The sequence below is a fragment of the Chanos chanos genome, chromosome 15, assembly GCF_902362185.1.
Source record: "Chanos chanos chromosome 15, fChaCha1.1, whole genome shotgun sequence".
NCBI classification, from domain to species: domain Eukaryota; kingdom Metazoa; phylum Chordata; class Actinopteri; order Gonorynchiformes; family Chanidae; genus Chanos; species Chanos chanos.
The window spans coordinates 5,801,158-5,820,555 of record NC_044509.1 but is presented as its reverse complement, the minus strand read 5'-3'; the positions used below and the strand labels follow the sequence as shown (position 1 = coordinate 5,820,555).

General features: G+C 41.3%; 2 protein-coding genes across 2 annotated transcripts; both read left to right on the top strand.

The window, feature by feature from the left end:
- Positions 1-255: 255 nt before the first annotated feature.
- On the top strand, positions 256-3,897 carry ehd2a (EH-domain containing 2a). Its single transcript, XM_030792962.1, has 6 exons — positions 256-479; positions 783-959; positions 1,437-1,534; positions 2,006-2,418; positions 2,734-2,898; positions 3,319-3,897. The coding sequence occupies exons 1-6, from the start codon at positions 256-258 to the stop codon at positions 3,895-3,897; spliced, it is 1,656 nt and encodes a 551-aa protein (XP_030648822.1).
- A 938-nt stretch (positions 3,898-4,835) lies between these two features.
- On the top strand, positions 4,836-6,849 carry LOC115828606 (selenoprotein W-like). The gene is made up of 6 exons (XM_030792652.1): positions 4,836-4,965; positions 5,479-5,503; positions 5,590-5,643; positions 5,759-5,833; positions 6,289-6,386; positions 6,514-6,849. The coding sequence occupies exons 1-5, from the start codon at positions 4,937-4,939 to the stop codon at positions 6,361-6,363; spliced, it is 258 nt and encodes an 85-aa protein (XP_030648512.1). The 5' UTR covers positions 4,836-4,936; the 3' UTR covers positions 6,364-6,386; positions 6,514-6,849.
- Positions 6,850-19,398: the final 12,549 nt, after the last annotated feature.

Sequence of the window (19,398 nt, the reverse complement as noted above, 5' to 3'; positions counted from 1 at the left end):
CGGACACACTTACACATCAGCCAAGCGCGGCTCCCCCGCCGCTTTCATCCGTCGCCTTTTCATAGTCTTACGGTCTAACGGCCTTGAAAAGTGCCAAACTTCCCTCTCAGTATGTCTGTGTACTGATTTTTGAATTTCTGTTAACAGTAGCACCGCCATCCGCAATCTTGTTTGTTCGTTTTGTAAAAAAAAAAAGTACAATTTTTAATTAACAAACATTAAAATGTTCAAATCACAGAGTCTGGCCACATCAGCATGTCACTTAGAAGAGTAAAGACTAAGAGTGGTAAATTTCTGGAGGAGGTCCAAACGGTGACTGAAGGGTTGAAGACTTTATACCGTAAGAAGTTGTTGCCTCTGGAGAAGTACTATGGCTTCTCTGACTTCCACTCACCCAGCCTGGAAGACGCTGACTTTGACAACAAGCCCATGATATTAGTGATGGGTCAGTACTCTACAGGGAAGACCACGTTCATCAGGTAATTAACAAAATTAAGGTCATTTAAGGTCAGAAAAATGACTGACTAATGAAGCGTGCTTTATGTAAGTTTGGTCTTAGCTCAACAGGAATTAAAGTCAGAGAGAATTAATAATAAGGTGTTCTAAAAAAAATAATCAGAACAGGACTGTACTTTGTGTTCAATAATTTTTAGTTTCAAGGACTGAGGTTAAGTTAAACGTATTTAAGTCACCACACCAGTGTCTCCATCTCCAGCATGAGTTCACACCTTTACATGGTTTGTCTGTGTGTGTGTGTGTGTGTGTGTGTGTGTGTGTGTTAGGTATCTCCTGGAGCAAGATTTCCCTGGTGGTCGTGTTGGTCCAGAACCCACAACAGACAGTTTCACGGCGATCATGCACGGGGATACGGAGGGCATCATTCCAGGAAATGCCCTTGTTGTAGACCCAAATAAACCTTTCCGTAAACTCAACCCCTTTGGAACCGCCTTCCTTAACAGGTGAGAAGAGGGTGAGGGTGACAGAGAGAGAGAGAAAGAGAGAGCGCACATGATGTGTATAGAGTATATGAATGATGAATGAGACATATTCGCTGGATGGGGAACCAGCTGGGAAACTTGGGCTAGGCTAAAACAGAGGTGATTAAGTTGAAACAGAATAAGTAGTGGATTTTGAGTTTGAGTTTACTCTGGAGAAAGGGTGGATATTCCGGACGAGAGGATTAACTACGCTTAAGAAAATTCCTCATTTTTTTGGGGACTTGACTTTTTTTGGATTCCTGACTAAGTACACTTTGTCCATTGAGGTCTGCAGTTTTCAAGTGTTTCACTCATGCCGCAAACTCAGTGCCTAAAAATGCCGAGCGAAGAATCGTTCACGCTGAGTTTAGTCCTAGACTGATTACCCTACATTGACTTTACCTTATATTTCAGTTCCTTTACATTAAAAAAGCTGGTTTTTTGTTTGGTTGTTTTTAGATTCCAGTGCGCTCTTCTACCAAACCAGGTCCTGGAGAGTATCAGCATCATTGACACCCCTGGGATTTTATCAGGAGTCAAGAGACGACAAAGTCGAGGTTTGGCATGTTTATCTAATTTAACTTGAGGTTTGACGGTGCGGCCTCAATCATAACAAACAGAAGTCGACAAGTAACTGTTTTGAGTGAAATAATTCAGATATAAACCGGTTCAGACGAAAACAGTAAAAAGTACAGGACTCATACAGGAGAGCGTCACCTCTGTAAGTTTAGTCTGTCAGTACAGGTTATGTTTGGTATGGAGTGCCTTGGCACATATACTAGGCTTACACCAAGCACATGTAAGTCATTTTCAGGGGTGGAGTCATGTCCTTACCAGCTGACATCATGCTCCCATACATTACAAATTATATTACCAGCTGCACTCACAAGAATAGAGGCTTTCTAGCCCTGGGGTCTACTGCTCCAGGACATGCTTTTCAGCAATGTTCAAACTCAATAAACCACAAAGCCAAACTGATTCCAGCTCGGTGCTTAACACCAACAATTTTCATCTTAATTCTGTGTTAGGGTATGATTTTCCAGCAGTCCTCCGCTGGTTTGCGGAACATGTGGATCGAATCATACTCTTATGCGACGCCCATAAGCTGGAACTGTCGGATGAATTCTCACGCACCATCACTGCTCTGCGTGGCAACGAGGACAAACTCCGCGTCGTGCTTAACAAGGCTGACATGGTTGACTCTCAGCAGCTGATGCGTGTTTATGGCGCCCTCATGTGGTCGCTGGGAAAAGTGTTCCGCACTCCAGAGGTCCTAAGGGTGTACATCGGTTCCTTCTGGTCCTCACCGCTAAAGATCAGCGACAACCGTCGACTTTTCCAGCAAGAAGAAGAAGACCTCTTTGCAGATATTCAAAACCTGCCCAGAAATGCAGCCCTGCGTAAATTGAATGACCTGGTCAAGAGGGCACGGTTAGTCAGGGTGAGGCGTGTCTCTTATCAAACACTCATTTCTCGGGGGGCTTCATTCTTTGAGACAGTCAGTCACAGGATTGGACATTAATGCTTACAAAACAAAATTGTCGGCCAGAATATTTTATGTATAGTCAGGAACACTGAATGGATCTGTCGATACTGAAACCTCAAATAAATGTCTTATTTTGATACAGCCATCGCATATGATTACTGCGTTTAAGCTCTAGACTGTGACGTCATTTTCAAGAAAATCTGAGAAACTGTGGCACCGTTAAGTGAAAATCCTGATGGAAGTTTTCTACAATCTCATTTTCACCCACAGGCACACGCTCATGTCATCAGTTACCTGAAGCAGGAGATGCCACTAGTTTTCCACAGGGACAATAAAAAAAGGGATCTGATCTACAATCTCCCAGACATTTTTACCAGAATCCAACAGCTCCATCAGATCTCTCCTGGTGACTTCCCAGACTGTGCGAAAATGCAGGTCTGAGATAACTTAAATGTAAATATTGTATGTTGGCCGTGCTCAGTAAAATATATTTGCATGTCAAATATATTTATACTTGACATGCAGGAAAATACATTTGCATATCTAATATGAACAGCTGTCCTAGAACTGCTGTGCTCTGGTTGAATGTATTTTTATGTTGAGTGCCACTGTTATCGCCATAATGTAAACTCATATCTATTGCTCTTCAGTTCTCTGATTTTTATTTTTTAAGTGGTATTTATGGTAGATGTATGCACTATTATCTCACGCTGTGAGCTTATCTCAGTTCCAATCAATTACTATATCACTCTTGTTCTGTCACATGTACTGTTTAATACTTTTGAATATGAAATATCCAGTCAAATTAGAAACGAACTAAATGTCTGACCTGCTCTCCCTCTACTGTACCAGCAGGAGCGGCTGATGAGTCAGGATTTTACCAAATTTAAGAGTTTAAAGCCCAAACTGATGGCCACTTTGGATGAGCTTCTGTCCACTGACATAGCTATGCTCATGCCCCTACTGCGCCAAGAGGAACTCGAGGCTGCCGATCAGCCCGGTGTCCAAGGAGGCGCATTTCTGGGAACTGGCAGAGGGCCCTTCTTTGAAGGCAACCCCTTTTTACAGATAGGGCCAGACGAAGAAAACGGCGATTTTCCTGACGAAGAGGACTGGGTGGTGAAGAAGGACAAAGCGAAATACGACGAAATCTTTTACAATCTCTCTCCGAACGAAGGCAAACTGAGCGGCACTAAAGCGAAGGACTGGATGGTTAGCACGCGTCTTCCGAACTCAGTCTTGGGTCGCATATGGAAACTGTCGGACGTGGACCGCGACGGAATGCTGGACGACGAGGAATTCGCTTTGGCAAGCCACCTCATTGAAATTAAACTGGAGGGCTTTGGGCTTCCTCCAGAACTACCTGCCCACCTCGTCCCACCCTCCAAACGACGACGGAAGAGCTCAAGCACCGACCCCTCTCAAACTGCTTAGGAATTCCTGCCCGTATTCACATGCTCAACTCACTGAGAACTTAGAGCATGTAAAATGTGATTTATTCAACTCTGTATCTTGAACGAGTACCAGATGGCAAAGTCTATTCAAAGTAATTTTACCGTTTCCATTAAAGTTCTCCTATGTGTCAAGAAAACACGTGACTTCTGTTTGCTTCTATTTGAACATGCACAGCGGTAAGGTCTGGCATATGTTATATGCGGTACTAGCGAAATCGGACTGGCAGTCTATCTGCACTCTCGCAGACTACATGACACGCCCACTTTACAACACGATACGCCCCCTGAGGATGACGCGTGTTATGCGTAACCCTAACCACAACGCCAGAGTCGTTGAGAGAGTCAGCTCTGCACAGCGCTAACCATAATTATAGTGGGTGTGTCATGCAGTAGGCGTGTCCTGTAGTACTACGGGTCTGCAGTCAAACGTATTTTGAGCGTTTTGGTCGTTTGGTGGAAAGCTCATGAAACTGGGGCTGTCTGGACCATACCATTACAGTACATGGTGGGATATATATGACTGGTGCATTTACAGGGTTCATGTAACAACCGAGTAATTCATAAAAATACAGAAATGCAGAACATCATAAAAGGTTAAATCTGCCCTGCTAAAATATCCAAATTAAACTGTTAAATAAGAATTATACGAAAAGCAACGCAAACAGTCGATCATAGTTTATTTTTAACTGAATGGGGCTCCTTGGTCTTAGTGCCCGGTACAATGTAAATATTTACCGACTCAAGACGCAATGTTTCGATTCTTTCTTCTCGACTAAAAATACTTATTTTCACCTGTCGTCCCAGTCTGATCCGGAACCATTTATATGTAACGCCTCTCCGGTTGGTTTGGCCGTGTGTCTTGCATAATGCTGCGCTCGACGCTCCGCCTAGTATCTTTCATAACAATTAAGGAAATAAGATCCAGGCCCGATGCAATATTAGCGCCAGCAAGAGGGCTTCTTAGCGTTGATCAGAGCAAATATCAATTCGTTCAGTCAAGAGCCACTTCAACCTTGAATATGGGGGTGAAAGTCCATGTGATTTACTGGTAAGTCTTTTGAGCTATATTTATCGTTGTTGTTAACGTACGAAAGTAGGTGAAACTGGTAGGTTTACCTTTGGTAGACAGTTTTCAACGACAAGAGATGGATTGAATATGCTTTCGCTCTGACTTGTGTTGTTACAAAATTCACTATCAGAAATAAAAAATAAAATTATTTTGCTATAAATTGAGGCCTCGTCGCTCAGTTAGCTATTCGTGCTTCACAGTTTTCAGTGACGGAAAGACTGGAAGACTATGCTATCTGAATAATTGCTGAGGAAATCTGTTTGTATTGTCAAACCCTAACCCTAACGCTAACCCTTAACATGGAAAATCACTGTTATTTGCATAATGAACCTTACCGTCATGCTTTGGAAGAATGAGTGTATATTAAAGTGGCAATCTTGCGATTATACATAGGGTGTGCCGCTCCCTTTGGCACAATAAGCACGTTTGAAAACACCGTTTGGGAGTTAACTAGTCTAAACCCTGCTTTTGTGTTCTTTCCCCTCTGTTCAGCGGTGGATGAGGGTACAGACCCAAGGCAAGTTTTTTACGTGGCTTGTTTGCGTTTAACCTACAGCGTTTTCATGTAAGTAGCGTTAATAACCAGCCGTTCTCGTGTTACAGTTCACCAAGCTCAAGACGTTGCTTGAGGATGAATTCCCAGGCGACCTTGAGATTGTAAGTTTTAATAAAACCACATATGTGTGTGTCTTAGTTTCATTTTTGTCGACTTCACCACTTTGAACAACCGCTAAGTTTACGTTTTGCGTTGTACTGTCTCTGCCCTCGTCAGATTGGTGAGAGCACTCCCACAACGACTGGATGGTTTGAGGTTGAGGTGAACGGCCAGGTAGTGCACTCCAAGAAGGTTGGTATTCCTCTGCTCCCGGTACCTCATTAATTAAATATTCAGTCCCTTTCACATTCAGTTTACTCACCAAGTTAAATCATGACAGGCCTTATGTCACTATATTATGAAAAGAATGAGTGAAGTCAGCTGTTGTGATCCCACTAGTCATACGCACACAATGTGAACAAGCAAAAACCAGTGCAGGAACTTACTGTTTCATAATGGATAACTTCATGCTGAAGTAGTATACTGTGGCCAACACCTCCTAAATAAAGATGATTATGGATGGTAAGGTGAGACCTGAATGGCTTTTTGGAAGAGTGGGGAACTGTAATACATATTAAAATTTAGACCACAAGGTAAATCAGAGAAGGCACTCTATTCACATTCAAATACACATTTTGTTGTGCAACATTAATAACTTATAAAAGGATCTGGATGTGTATGTGCTGGTTTTGTTTTTATTTTTACAGAACGGGGATGGCTTTGTTGATAACGAGCAGAAGATGGCCAAAGTCGTGAGTGCAATCGACAAGGCCATGAAGTAATGAGTGCGTGCTGAACTTTGGAGGTCCGAACACACGCTCGCACACTTCCCTTAATATTTTATCTAACCAAGTTACATCACATTCTTTCATTGTCCTGTATGTCAAAATCTCTCATTTTTTCCTCCTTGTCTCTCTCTGTTTTGCCAACAGTTTTGTCTCTCTGTTTGGTGTTCTCTCTGGATATGCAATGATGATGGCGATACCCGAAGTGTCTCTTTGACACGGGCGTCGCTTGATGGTACATGCTTTTCCTGGGTGAAGCTTCTCAGAGTGGGCAGACTCCAGTTGTCAAACTGCGTTACAATAGATTGGTGGATGACATGAAAGGGAAAATGTAGATTCATGAAAAGGAAGCAAAAATGTAGAAATGTTTACTTCTCTCATGTTTTTTTTTTCTGCTGTGTGTACTTCATTGCTTGAAGTTTCACAAAACAGGAAAACCTTTGGGCAATTTTTCATCTTAAATTTTGATGCATTAATAAAGAGTGTGGCACATAAAGTCTACTTTGTAATCTTTGTTTGTGAACAATCTCATAATAAAAAGATGAACTCCTGGTACAGGAGATTTCTGCCATGTGACACCCCTCAACACACACACACACACACACACACACATGCAAATAACAACAGCAAAAGCTACAGCCTAGTCTCTGAAGTTAGGACCGAAGTTAGTCTTGTTTTAAGGTCAGTCTTGGACTTGGCAGTTTTATTCTGTAATGACACTTTCCATTCAAACTGCAGTTCATTGTAAGATGTCTTAACCCTTTTCAGGAACCTGCACTTGGTTCCAGTTAACAGGACCGTATTGGTGAAACAGCATAAACCGACAGTGTATGGGTCAGGAACTGAGTAACTCTTAAGTGTGTTTTGGGGTTCAGGAAAAACAGCATCCTATTCAACAGCAGGAAGACAGAAGTCTTATGACTCAATTACACGATCAAAATAAATTTTAAGCAACCACAATAGACAATCATTTTTAGACAATATACTTATATATTTTGTTAAGAGATAGCTTTTGTTCCCCCTTTAAACAGCGTGCCAGTGAGTGACCTTTATTGTTCCTAATCTTTTCACTGTGTTTGTTTTAGAGCTGGCCAGACTTGTGGGGAGGATAGATTTTTTTTTTTTTTTTTACTGTCGCTTTAGAGAAGTATGCAATATCTGATATGAGAAGGAACAATGATTCAAACCATATCCTTTTTTGGATGAGGATTATTTGTTTGTTTGTTTATTACTTTGCTTAGTATGTAGGGGAATGTACATTATTTGCATTTTCTTTCCATAATGTTAGTGATTAGTTTGCTTAAATACTCAAATATCACGGAAAGAGCTTCATAAAACTTACGCATCAATTGTAGTTTTGTCTCTACTCAGGTCACCATTGATTATTGTTTTATGCTCTGAACATTTATTTTTTAATGTTGGTAGATAACAGAGACATCCTGACATAATGTGGATGTCTTCTGATTGCTAGGTAATTGTTAACAGATGTGCAGTATAAAAAGAATGTAAACAGTGACTAAGCTATTCGTTCGAGCGTGGTAAAGTTGGTTTTACATTGGGATATTCGCTGGATAGTCGGTTTTAAGCTTTCCTAAATTCGGACACGACAAAGCACTCCAGCTTAATTACATGTTCGAGGGCATGGAAAGTACACTATAATGTAGTGTGTGAGGAGAAAATAACAATTTTTGTTGTCGCTATCGATTTTTATCCAAAACAGCTCCACGACGCTTTCATTATACCTTCAGTCGCTACGTCTGTGTAAGGGACCGTCTGCAAATTACACATTTCATGGATGTTCGCCTTCTGACATGACCGTTGGTTTTAAAATATTCACTACAAATGAGAATTTCCTGAAAAGTCAAATTGCATGGAACTCAGAGGGATTCTTTTTTCCTCCCAGAAAAATATTCACAAAATCAACTAAATGACCAATGCACGTTTTCTCATTCTGATTGCTGTAGTACTTCACAATGAAAGTGTCTTGCTTACTACAGGTGAGGTTTCTGAGAAAGGTCAACTTATCTGGAAGCAGGAGTCATTTATTCCTGAAAAAATTAACTAAAAATCAACGGCATGACCTTTTCGCATTCTGATAGCTGTAGTAGTTGTCAATTACAGTGTCTTGCTTACTACAGGTGAGATTTTTGAGATTCGTCAACATACATGGAGGCAGGAGTCATTTATTTCTGAAAAATATTCACTAAAAATCAATTATATGACTTTTTCTCATTCTGATTGCTGTAGTACTTCACAATTACAGTGCATTACTTACTACAATTGAAGTTTTTGTGAAATGTCAATTTACATGGAAACAGGAGTCAATTGTTTCTGAAAATTATTCACTAAAAATTAACTACATGTCCTTTTCTCATTCTGATGGCTGTAGGAGATCCACTTTAGAGTGTCTTGCTTACTGCATGTGAAATTTTTGTGAAATGGGAGCTGAACAGGGAGATGAAGTCAAGGACTTGAGTTTTTTTTTCAGCCTGCAACCTGCACTGGCAGCCACCTCAAGCATAGGAACAAGAAGTGACTGTCTATTTTCAGGAATACGGCAAGGCACTCACAGGTGGCCTAGACAGAAAAACAGCAGTAGTTTGGTTCAATCAGCGGAAACAGGAGTGAATTATTTCTTTAAAACACATTCAAAAAATCAAGTAAATAACCTTATTGAATTCCAAAGGCTGTAGTAGTCCCTAGTTAGAGTGCGAACCTTTCTCAAAAACCTCACCTATGGTAACTTACACACTCTCATTGTGAAGTACTACAGCCATCAGAATGAGAAAAAGTCATGTCTTTGTTTTTTACTGAATATTTTTCAGAAATAATTGACCACCTGCTTCCATATAAGATGACATTTCACAAAATTTTCACTTGTAGTAAATTACGCACTATAGTTGGGAATTACTACAGCAATCAGGATGAGAAAATGTCTATTGGTTGATTTTTACTGAATATTTTTCAGAAATAATTGACCTCTGATTACATATAAGTTGACATGTCACAAAAAATTGACTTGTAGTAAGTTATGTACTGCAGTTGGGAAATGTTACAGCTATCATAATGAGAAAAGGTCATTTAGTTGAATTTTAGTGAATATTTTTCAGAAATGAATGACTCCTGCTTCCATGTAGGTTGACTTCTCTCAAAAATCTCACCTGTAGTAAGCAAGACACTGTTATTGTGAAGTACTACAGCAATCAGAATGAGGAAAAAGGGTTTTAATTGATTTTTAGTGGATATTTTTCAGAAATAAATGACTCCTGCTTCCATATAAATTGACCTTTCTCAAAAATCTCACCTGTAGTAAGCAAGACACTGTTATTGTGAAGTACTACAGTAATCAGAATGAGAAAGGGTCATTTAGTTGATTTTTAGTGAATATTTTTCAGAAATAAATCCTCTTTAGTTACTAGTAATTTCACTTTTCGATAAATTCTCACCTGTAGTAGGTGAAACACTCTAATGTCAAGCTCCTATGGCCATCAGATTGAAAAAGAGTCATTTTATGTATTTTTAATGAATATTTCTATAAGAAGCCTCCTGAAACAGGGAATTTCTTCTAAATATGTGTTGTGGGAAGTCAGTCACTTCATTCCGGAATCACTAGAATGTTGAAGAGGTGTAAAGTTGACTTTATTAATTGTCAGTGAATATTCTTTTAATACCAACGAGCATGTGAAAAAGCAAACATCCATGATCCATGAAATGTGTAATTTTCAGACGGTCCCTTACACGGCCGCCGAATATCAAGCGAATATGCGAATATAAAACCAATTTAACCACGCTATTCGAGTCTATGCCGTTACGCCGGGATGCAGTGTTCTGAAAACGGGTGTTAAATGGCATTTGCCTGACTTTGATGAATAATAGAACACCCGACGATCTTGGTAATGTTTATTGTATTTTAGCAAACAGTAACAGTCAAAATATCTCAGCTGCACACATCTGACTATCATTAATCATGTCATTAAATCATGGAAGCGAACATCATCTTATATCTAACCTTGACCCTGACTGGAATCAGCAATGGAGTTTTCTTTTACCGAGCTACAGAGCTCAAATCCGTTGAAGTTAGGATTTGTGAACAAAGTGCAAATATGGCAACAGCACTGGAGACAAAAGCCCTTGTTGTTATCTGAACACTGGATTCTATAGAAACTTTGCAATCTCTAGTCAACCGAAAATTTGAAAATATGGATGCAAATGATGTTACTGAAAATGATGGAGTAAACTCATTCCATGAGAGAAAGGATGGGTGACTGTGAAAGCGGGTGCGTGTGTGAGTGTGTGTGTGTGTGTGTGTGTGCTTGGGGGGAGGGGTTGTTACAGTCTTCCTTCTATTCAGTGACTTTAAAATGTTAGCTCAGCAGTACTTAATGTACATACCCAAGTCTTACTCTGAAACCTGTGAACTTCTTAATATATCACCTACATGTCTGTGACCTTTAAGAGCCCATTTGATTGTCTTGCATGACTTCGATTGGTGTCAGTATTTCCATGAGTCAGGGGCTATGGCAGCTCCGTTTATCTTATCTTTTTCTCCGACAGAGAAGAAACAGTCGGATGCATAATGTTTTGTTTGTTTAACCGTTACTCTACGGACACTTAGTGCTCTTGTGGAGGTCTCACTTTTAATTACTCACTATCTAAGCTGCTTATCCTGATTAGGTTCGCGGGGGGTGCTGGAGCCTATCTTAGCGCTCATAGGGCGAAAGGCAGGGAAACACAGGGCAGACACACACACACATTCATACCTAGGGGAAATTTTAGTGTCTCCAGTTCACCTAAGCTGCATGTCTTTGGACTGTGGGAGGAAACCCACGCAGACACAGGCAGAACATGCAAACTCCACACAGAAAGGACCCGGGAATCGAACCCGAGACCTTCTTGCTGTGAGGCGACACCACCGTGCCGCCCCACTTTTAATTAGATTATGAAAATCTGTGTTTGTACTAGACTAGTATGTCTAATGCTCTCCTTCCCTCCCTCTTCTCCTGCATGGCTGTGGCTCATCAGTTTGAACATGAGTGTCTGGCTTGAATGTAGCTACTTTCTCTTAGGTGTGCCCCCCCACCCTCCATGTCATCTCTCTTCACCGTCATCCTGATGGCTGCTGCGGCTTCATGTCTTCCTGCACTGCTACAGCTGTGCCGTCCACCCCAACTGAGCCCCATGCTGTTTTGTCATTCTTCATACTGCCTACTAGTTGTGCTTTCATTTTATTATCACTGTATTGTTTTGTAATTTGCCCTCTGGGCTGGCACCTACTGCGCGCCTGGCTGGCCTAGAAGGGGTCTCCTCTCTTTGTGGTCCTTCTCAAGATTTCTCCTATTTTTTCCTAGCGTCTGGGTTTTTTGAGGAGTTTTTTCTTGCCCGCTATGAGGATCAAGTCAGGGGGTGCCACCCTGCTCTGTTTTGTTGTAATCCTGTGGGCATGTAAAGCCCTTTGAGACTGTAAACAGTGATCTTGGGCTCTAAATAAACTTAAACTTGAAACTTGAACTTGAACTAGTATGTCTTACTTGAACTCTTTGGTTAGGAAAATGGCCAGATCTTCATTTGTGGGAGTCCTGGGGTTTTTTTTTTCCTCTTTCTTTTTTCTTTTTAAACATTAGTTTCCCATTAATCAAGAAGTGTCTTCTCTTTGATCCACAGCTAAAGGAAAAGAGCTTGAGAGACCCTCTTCGGAAGCTTAACCCTCCAGAGGTGAGTATAGCCATACAATGCTGCTCTTTTTTTTGTTGTTGTTGTTGTTTACATGTGTGTTTATGTTTGTTTGGTGGAAATGCAGAGTAAACAGGAGTTGTGCTACTTCGCCCATGCCTTCCTAATGCTTGTTTTTGCAGGTCAAACGCTAAAGGACATCGTGATTACAGGCTTGGTTTTAACCAGCAAAGTGCTTATGAACCCTGATATTTGGGCTAAAAGCGTCTGTGTTTTGCAAATACAAATGGCACTTACAAACAAATGGAGGGTTCCACAAACGTACAGAAAGAATGCAAATAAATACAAACATTTTGCATATCCGTGTCATCGGTTTTACAAACGCAACACATTTTTGTTCCAACAGGTACACAGCAACACACGTCATTTGTAGGACTTTTGTCACTGTTATTCCGCTTGTACAAGTTGCAAATGCAAATGCCCTGATTTTTTCACAAATGGGCTGAGGCACCAAAACAGTAGGTGGCGCAAAAGGGACATCTACCTTCCATTCAGCTCATTCAGCCTTCCAAAGGAGTTGCCTCGGCGACCGCTTGTGTTGACACACCATCTCCATGCACTCTGACTGATCTGAGGGGTGCTCCAGAAAGCGGGTTTATAGACCCAGCAATTCATTTTTGTCCACTGTAGTGGACATTATGTTTTTGCTCATATCCCTCATACTATACATGTCACTCTATTAAGTCCTGTTGATTCTCAAAGAGGACTACTGGGGCTTTAAAATGACATCACATGTGAGGGGGTGTGACCTTGCCAACTTCCTCTTCCTGTCTTTTCAAAATGGCTGCCATCACCACGAGCACATTTTACAGAAGAAGGAAAGGTAAGTGTGATATTCATAATTAAAAATGTTTTTGAATGTTATATTTTGATTGTTTCAAGTAAGTAAACATCTCAGGAATATTTGATTGAGTTTGCAGAGCTGAGCTTATTTATTTTCATTTGAAAAACAGCTAATTCATAAATGTACTCTGTAGTGGACGTCAGGACTTTGGTCCTATGTTTGTTCAGCAGACAGCTCTATGACAGAGGCAGAGAGGATTCTTAACAGAATTATTGAGGGAGAGTCAGATATAGACCTTTCAGAGGATGAGAGTCCAGTGAGAGAGGATGAGACACGAGAGGGTGAAAGTTCTGAGGACTTAGATGAGGAGGACCCAGATGAGGTGGACCAAGGCGCACAACTTGAATTAGTGTGCCGTCGTCCTCTATGGGCCAAAACCAGCACGTAGGGTTTTGAGGATTTTAATCAGTGCAAAAATGGCAGGATGATCTATAGAGATGTGTTCCAGGAAATAGATACCAACTTTTTATTTTTGAACCTAATGAAACAATTAATGTGGAAAAAATGTTAACACATTCATTAGAGGAATGGACATATGAAGCTAAGTGCAAAAGTGTTCTCAAGTGAGCTGTCCCTTCAACATTTTAATAACATGTTAATTATGCCAAATTATTGAGTATGCCTTGTCTTTCTCTTAAGGTTCATGCCTGTCTTGGAAGAACGCAGAATTACACAAGATGATGCTCCTCTAAGCCGTAGAGACTGGAGCCCACTGCAGTGCTTCCAGCAGTACGTTGACGAGCACCTAATTAGGGATCTCTCTGGATCTCTTGGGCTGCAGCTTGAATACAATGCCAGAGGAGATCAAGACCTTTTTAGGAATCTCTGTGTATATGGCATGCCTTGGATATCCAAGAATAATAATGTATTGGGCTGCCAAGACAAGAGTCCCAATTATAACTGACTCCATGACCCGAGATCGCTTTTAGAAGATTAGATCTTCTCTGAAAGTGGTCAATGATCTGGATGTGCCAGAAGATGAGAAGAAAAAGGATCTTCTTTGGAAAGTGAGACCACTCCTGAAGAGAGTGCTCCAAGGCTGCCTCAGCCTACCTAGGCAAGCTAAGGTCTGCATTGAAGAACAAATGGTTCCCTTCACGGGCCGATGTCCAGTTCGTCAATATGTTCCCGGCAAACCAAATCCAACTGGATTAAAAGTATTTGTTCTTGCAGCTCCAAGTGGCCTTGTGTTGGACTTTGAGGTCTTCCAGGGAAAGAACACCTTCACTCAAGACCAGCAAATGGGAATAGGCGCAAATGCAGTCCTGCGTTTAACTGAGACGGTTCCCAGAGGAACACTGGTGTACTTTGACCGGTATTTTACCACCATCAAGCTTCTGGAGACTCTTCTGGAAAGGGGCCTACCTGCTATGGGAACAATTCAGAAGAATCGGATTCCAAAAGAGTGCCACCTGACTGCGGACAAGATCCTGACCAAAAAAGGAAGAGGGTCAGCAGAAATGCTTGTACAGAGACCTCATGAAATTGCACTCACCAAGTGGATGGACAACAAGCCTGTTGTCATGGTATCGACTGTCCATGGGATTGAACCCCAGGATATCTGTACCAGATGGTCCAAAAACGAAAATAAGCAAGTCCATGTCCCAAGACATGTAGTGGTAGCAGAATATAACAGCAACATGGGGGGGGGGGTTGACATGTGTGATCGCATGCTCAGCTACTACAGAATGTCCAGCCGCACTAAGAAGTGGACTGTTTGTACCATGCTTCACTTCACTGATTTGGCCATCACCAACTCATGGATTCAGTACCGACAAGACAGCCAGGCCTTGCAACGACCTGCAAAGAAAACTTACCAATATCTGGAGTTCAGACTCCTCTTGGCTGAGGAACTGATATCCCAGGCGCAGGTATGTCAACGAGATGACACTGACATAAGTGATGAAGAATTCTCCCCAGAAATCAAGAAAAGGAAGCCCCACCCAGATGAGAGAACAAGGAAGTATGGTGCAAACCATTTGCCCCAAATGCTCGACATTCCAAATGCCTCCAGATGCAGAATGCCCGGATGCAAAAGCAAAACATTTGTGAGATGCATAAAGTGCAAAATGTTCCTCTGTGTCCCCAAAAAGTCAGATTGCTTTATGAAATACCATCTAGAGTCAAACGTCTAATGAAAAAATCACAAAAGGTTCAGATGAAATGTTGTAGATGTTCCGTTCTTTTCTATTAACTTCATTTGCTACTTGTTTTGTATGTGGTGTTGTATTTTACTGGATGATTCCAGTGGAGCTTTCCAAGTACATACTCAGTGTTTAAATGTTTCATGCATGAGAACAATGAAGTCCTGTTGTCCACTGCAGTGGACATGTTGTAAAATTTGAATAAAATTAAGTTTTAACATTTTTTCCTTTGTAATGTGTTTATTACCACCCCAACACTTAATTTATGTAAAAAAAAATCAAAATTGAAAAAAAAAATTTTTTCCTGGGTCTCATGAGATTAGTGGAAACTCAGAGTTAGTAAACCTCCTAATAGAAGAGCCCCATGGCTTCATTCTCTTAGCAAAACAAAGCCATAGGGCTCTTCTAATAGGAGGTTTACCACTTGCTCTGAGTTAGCTAACTCAGAGTTTTCACTAAACCCACTTTTGGGAACACCCCCCTAGAGAAATCCGAGGCATTTGTATTTGCGAAACACATTGTATTTTTTTGATAGCCATGTTTTGCAATTGCAAAGCAAATTGTGTTTGTTTCAAAGGTGTGTGTTGTATTTATAAAGAATAGTGTGTATATTTGCAAATCGTGGGCTGTTTATAAATCACATTCTGTTTATTTGCAATTCGTGGCACATTTGTAAATCACATTCTGTTTGTTTGTTTGACATTTTGGCACCTTTCTAACTCCATTGGGATTAGTAACTCCTGTCCATTTTCACATGCTCTACCAACTGAGTACCTGTGTTTGGTAAACAAGGCCTATGGCATCTAAAATGTGATATAATCACCTCTGTATGTTGAACGAGTGCCAAATGGCAAAGTTCATCCAAAGTCATTTACAGTTTCCGTTAAAGTTCTTCTATGTGCCGATAAAACACGTGATTTATGTTTTATTTGAACATGCACAGCAGTGAGGTCTATGCCTATGCGATGCGCAGGACCAGCAGTCGGACTGGCAGGCGTTTTGGCCGTTTGGTGGAAAGCTCATGACAGGAGAGCTGTCTGGACCATACCATTACAGTGCATGGTGGGATATATGACTGGTGCATTTACAGGGTCCCTGAGTAATTCATTAAAAGTATAGAAATGTAGAACACTACAAGAAATTAAATCTGTCCTGCTACACTAAGATTTCCAAATCCAACTGTTAACAGGGACTAGGTCTATACCAAATACAACGCAAACTGTCCATCACAGTTTATTTTTAACCGAATGTGGCTGTTGGTCTTACTACCCGGTACAATATGAATAGTTTACGGAGACTGCGGAATCTCTTAACATCTTCCGCAGGAAACTGAAAACCCACCTCATTAGAACCCACCTGTCCCCCACTGCCTAACCCTCCCTTTCCTTAAAAAAAAAAAAAAAAAAAGCTTGTCTTGTATCTGTGTTTGTCATATTCCAGGGGGCAATGAAGGGGCAAATTGACGCTCGGTCTTATTGTGATCTCTGCTCATGAGGTATTAGAAATCCGACTGATGCACTGATTGTAAGTCGCTTTGGCTAAAAGCGTCTGCCAAATAACAAAATTGTAAAATTGTAAATTGTAGATAAAAACGCAATGTTTCGATTCTGTCTTCTCGACAAAAAATAAATATTTTCACTTAGGGATGTTCCGATCTGATCTCAAAGATCGGTATCGGCCGATCAAGGCATTTTTTAATTAATTGGTATGGGCTTTATTGAGCCCGATCCTTTGTTTTACGTCAGCTGTCATTCAAGTGTCCTAAACAGAGAGCATAATTTGTGGCAAGACGCGGCTAAAATGTCTGCAGTGTGGAAATATTTTAAATTGGGAAACGAAAGCTGTCCAGCAGCCACTTGTAATGTTTGTAATGTGCCAGGCGGTAGGAGCTGTGTTCAATACGTATCGCTTTGATATGGCACCTAAAAAAATAAACACTCAGGTAACTCAGGCAAAGGCTGCTCCGAAGTGACACAGACTGGAGGATATACATTTAAAAGAGAGAGAAATTTCCTCGAGACAGCCTCAAGACCAAAAAGATTATCAAGGAGTAACTGAATTAATTGCTTTGGAGGTGCTTTCAAATTCGGCAAACTGAGGCGAACGTTCCAGACGAATGGGTTTTCTTTAACTTTTACATTTGAATAGTGTTTAGGTCAGCATACTCCGACGACATTAATCCTCAGGGCTACTTACAACACCTAACGCTTCAGCTGTATGTGATGTAGCCTATGCCAGTTAGCCTAAACTAACGACCACAGATAGCAATACAGTCGCTTAACTAACGCTAAGGATTGATAACGATAGCATACAAAAAGAGGCTTTCAGAAAAAGTATAAACGAAACTGACAGTTACACAAGTTAACCACTCGAGTTACTGTAAGGAGAGTAAATAAAATCGAACACTTAGGTATATTTTCTGGTATAACTCCCATCTGGGCACACATCTCAGTCCAGCTTCCATGTTTATTTGCCGAAAACGAATTCCTCAGACCGTTTGTGTGTTCACAGTCGTTCGCAGTGAACTCAAAGCAAACGAAAAACTGTTTGCGAATGTTTGCCTTTCTTTGCTAATTGAATGCACCTCAGGTTTTCACTGTCTTTTTTTGGAGCTTTTCAGCCACGGTACGCCCTACTCTCTAGATACGACATTTCACTGCCCTACCAGAGCTTTACAAGGTTTATCTTGTTATTTTGTAAAATAGAAAAAAAATTATAAATAAAAAAAATTAAGGAATGGCTTGGAAGCAGCCAATTTTTTTCTTAATGCATTGCTATTCCATTGTCAAGCATATACACTGAATTGATTTTAATACCTTTAATGTACTTGAAATGTGCTCTGTGCAACTGTATTATCTAGGAAAGTATAAGTATCGGATCGGGACTCGGTATCGGCAGATACTCAATATTAAATGACTCGGATCGGGATCGGGGGCAAAAAAACTTGATCGGGACGTCCTTAACTTCACCTGTTGCCCCAGTCTGCTCCGGAACCATTATGTGTGGCGTTTCTCGAGCTGGTTTCGCACTTGTGTGTCCCACACCCCCCAAGCAGGTCTAACTGCGAACGCATAGTACTACACAAGACGCTACTGCATGACACACCCGCTTCGCAGAGCCGAGCCTGGGGTAATGGTCAGGGGTTAAGCCACAGACACACTACACGACTTTCAAAGTCGTCAGATCGTTGTACCGTTCACACTGCACAGCTTGCTGTCTTGTATTAGGTAATGTCCAAATCGACGTGATTTGCTTTGCACACTATGACTGATCAGCGACAGGCGGTCACACATTACACGATCTTTCACCAGGAAGAATCTCCGAAAGAATGTCTGATCTAGGGACAACGTTTTGTCACGAAAACATGCGGGAAAAGTGACATGGGCAATGACGCCATACCAGGGGTGGATAAAGTAAAAGTACGAAGAAAAAAGTACTCTAAATAGAGTTACAGTATCCCTTCTGAACTATATACAAGAGTAAAATAGCCACTCATTTACAATTTACAAAAACAGTTGTCGGTTTAACTCTACTTAGAGTACTTTTTTTGTTTGGGTTTTTTTTACAAAAGTACTTCTAGTTTTACTTTTTTCTATCTCTGTGCGATACCATGCGTGAAACAGGGATTTTTTTCTTTCAGGAAGAATGGATGTCAGCAAACAGTGAGCGATCCAAGTTGTTTGTGCGCTGATTTGGGGAAAAAGAAAAGAGGACGTGTTGATCTCGTACAACTCCTTCCCCGGGTTGCCCCTCATCCACTGTCTTGCGCTCTCATTAGCTGTAGCTCGTCGTCGCACTCACTGCCAGTCATAACCCTTTTCACACTACAGGATTTGGACGCCCCGACAGGTCCAGATATGTAGCCCTATCTTCCGAGCGTGCGAGGCATTGGCGAGTCTCTCCTATAGCGTCTTTGAACAGTTCACTCATAGTGATCGAGGGCCTATTTGCGAGCCCCGAGCGAACGCCGATTGGCCTGTGATCTGGGGTTTTGTCGGCGATCTCCAAAAACGGTCGGCGAGTGGAAAAATCAAGGCTAAAATCGTGTAGCGTTAAGGTTAGGGCTGTGGTTACGGTTAGGTCAGAGCCGTTGAGCCGGTGTCTGTGACAGGGGGTGTGTCGTGTACAGAAGTGGGTGTGTTATTTTGTGAAGTGGGTGTGTGGTGTCGTCTGCGAGATGCTCCGTTCATATTAATTAAAGAAATAAGACCTAGGCAACTGCCAGACGCGATATTGCCACCAGCAAGAGGGCTTCTTAGCGTTGATCAGAGCAAATATCAAATCGCTCAGTCAAGAGCCACGTCAACCTTGAGT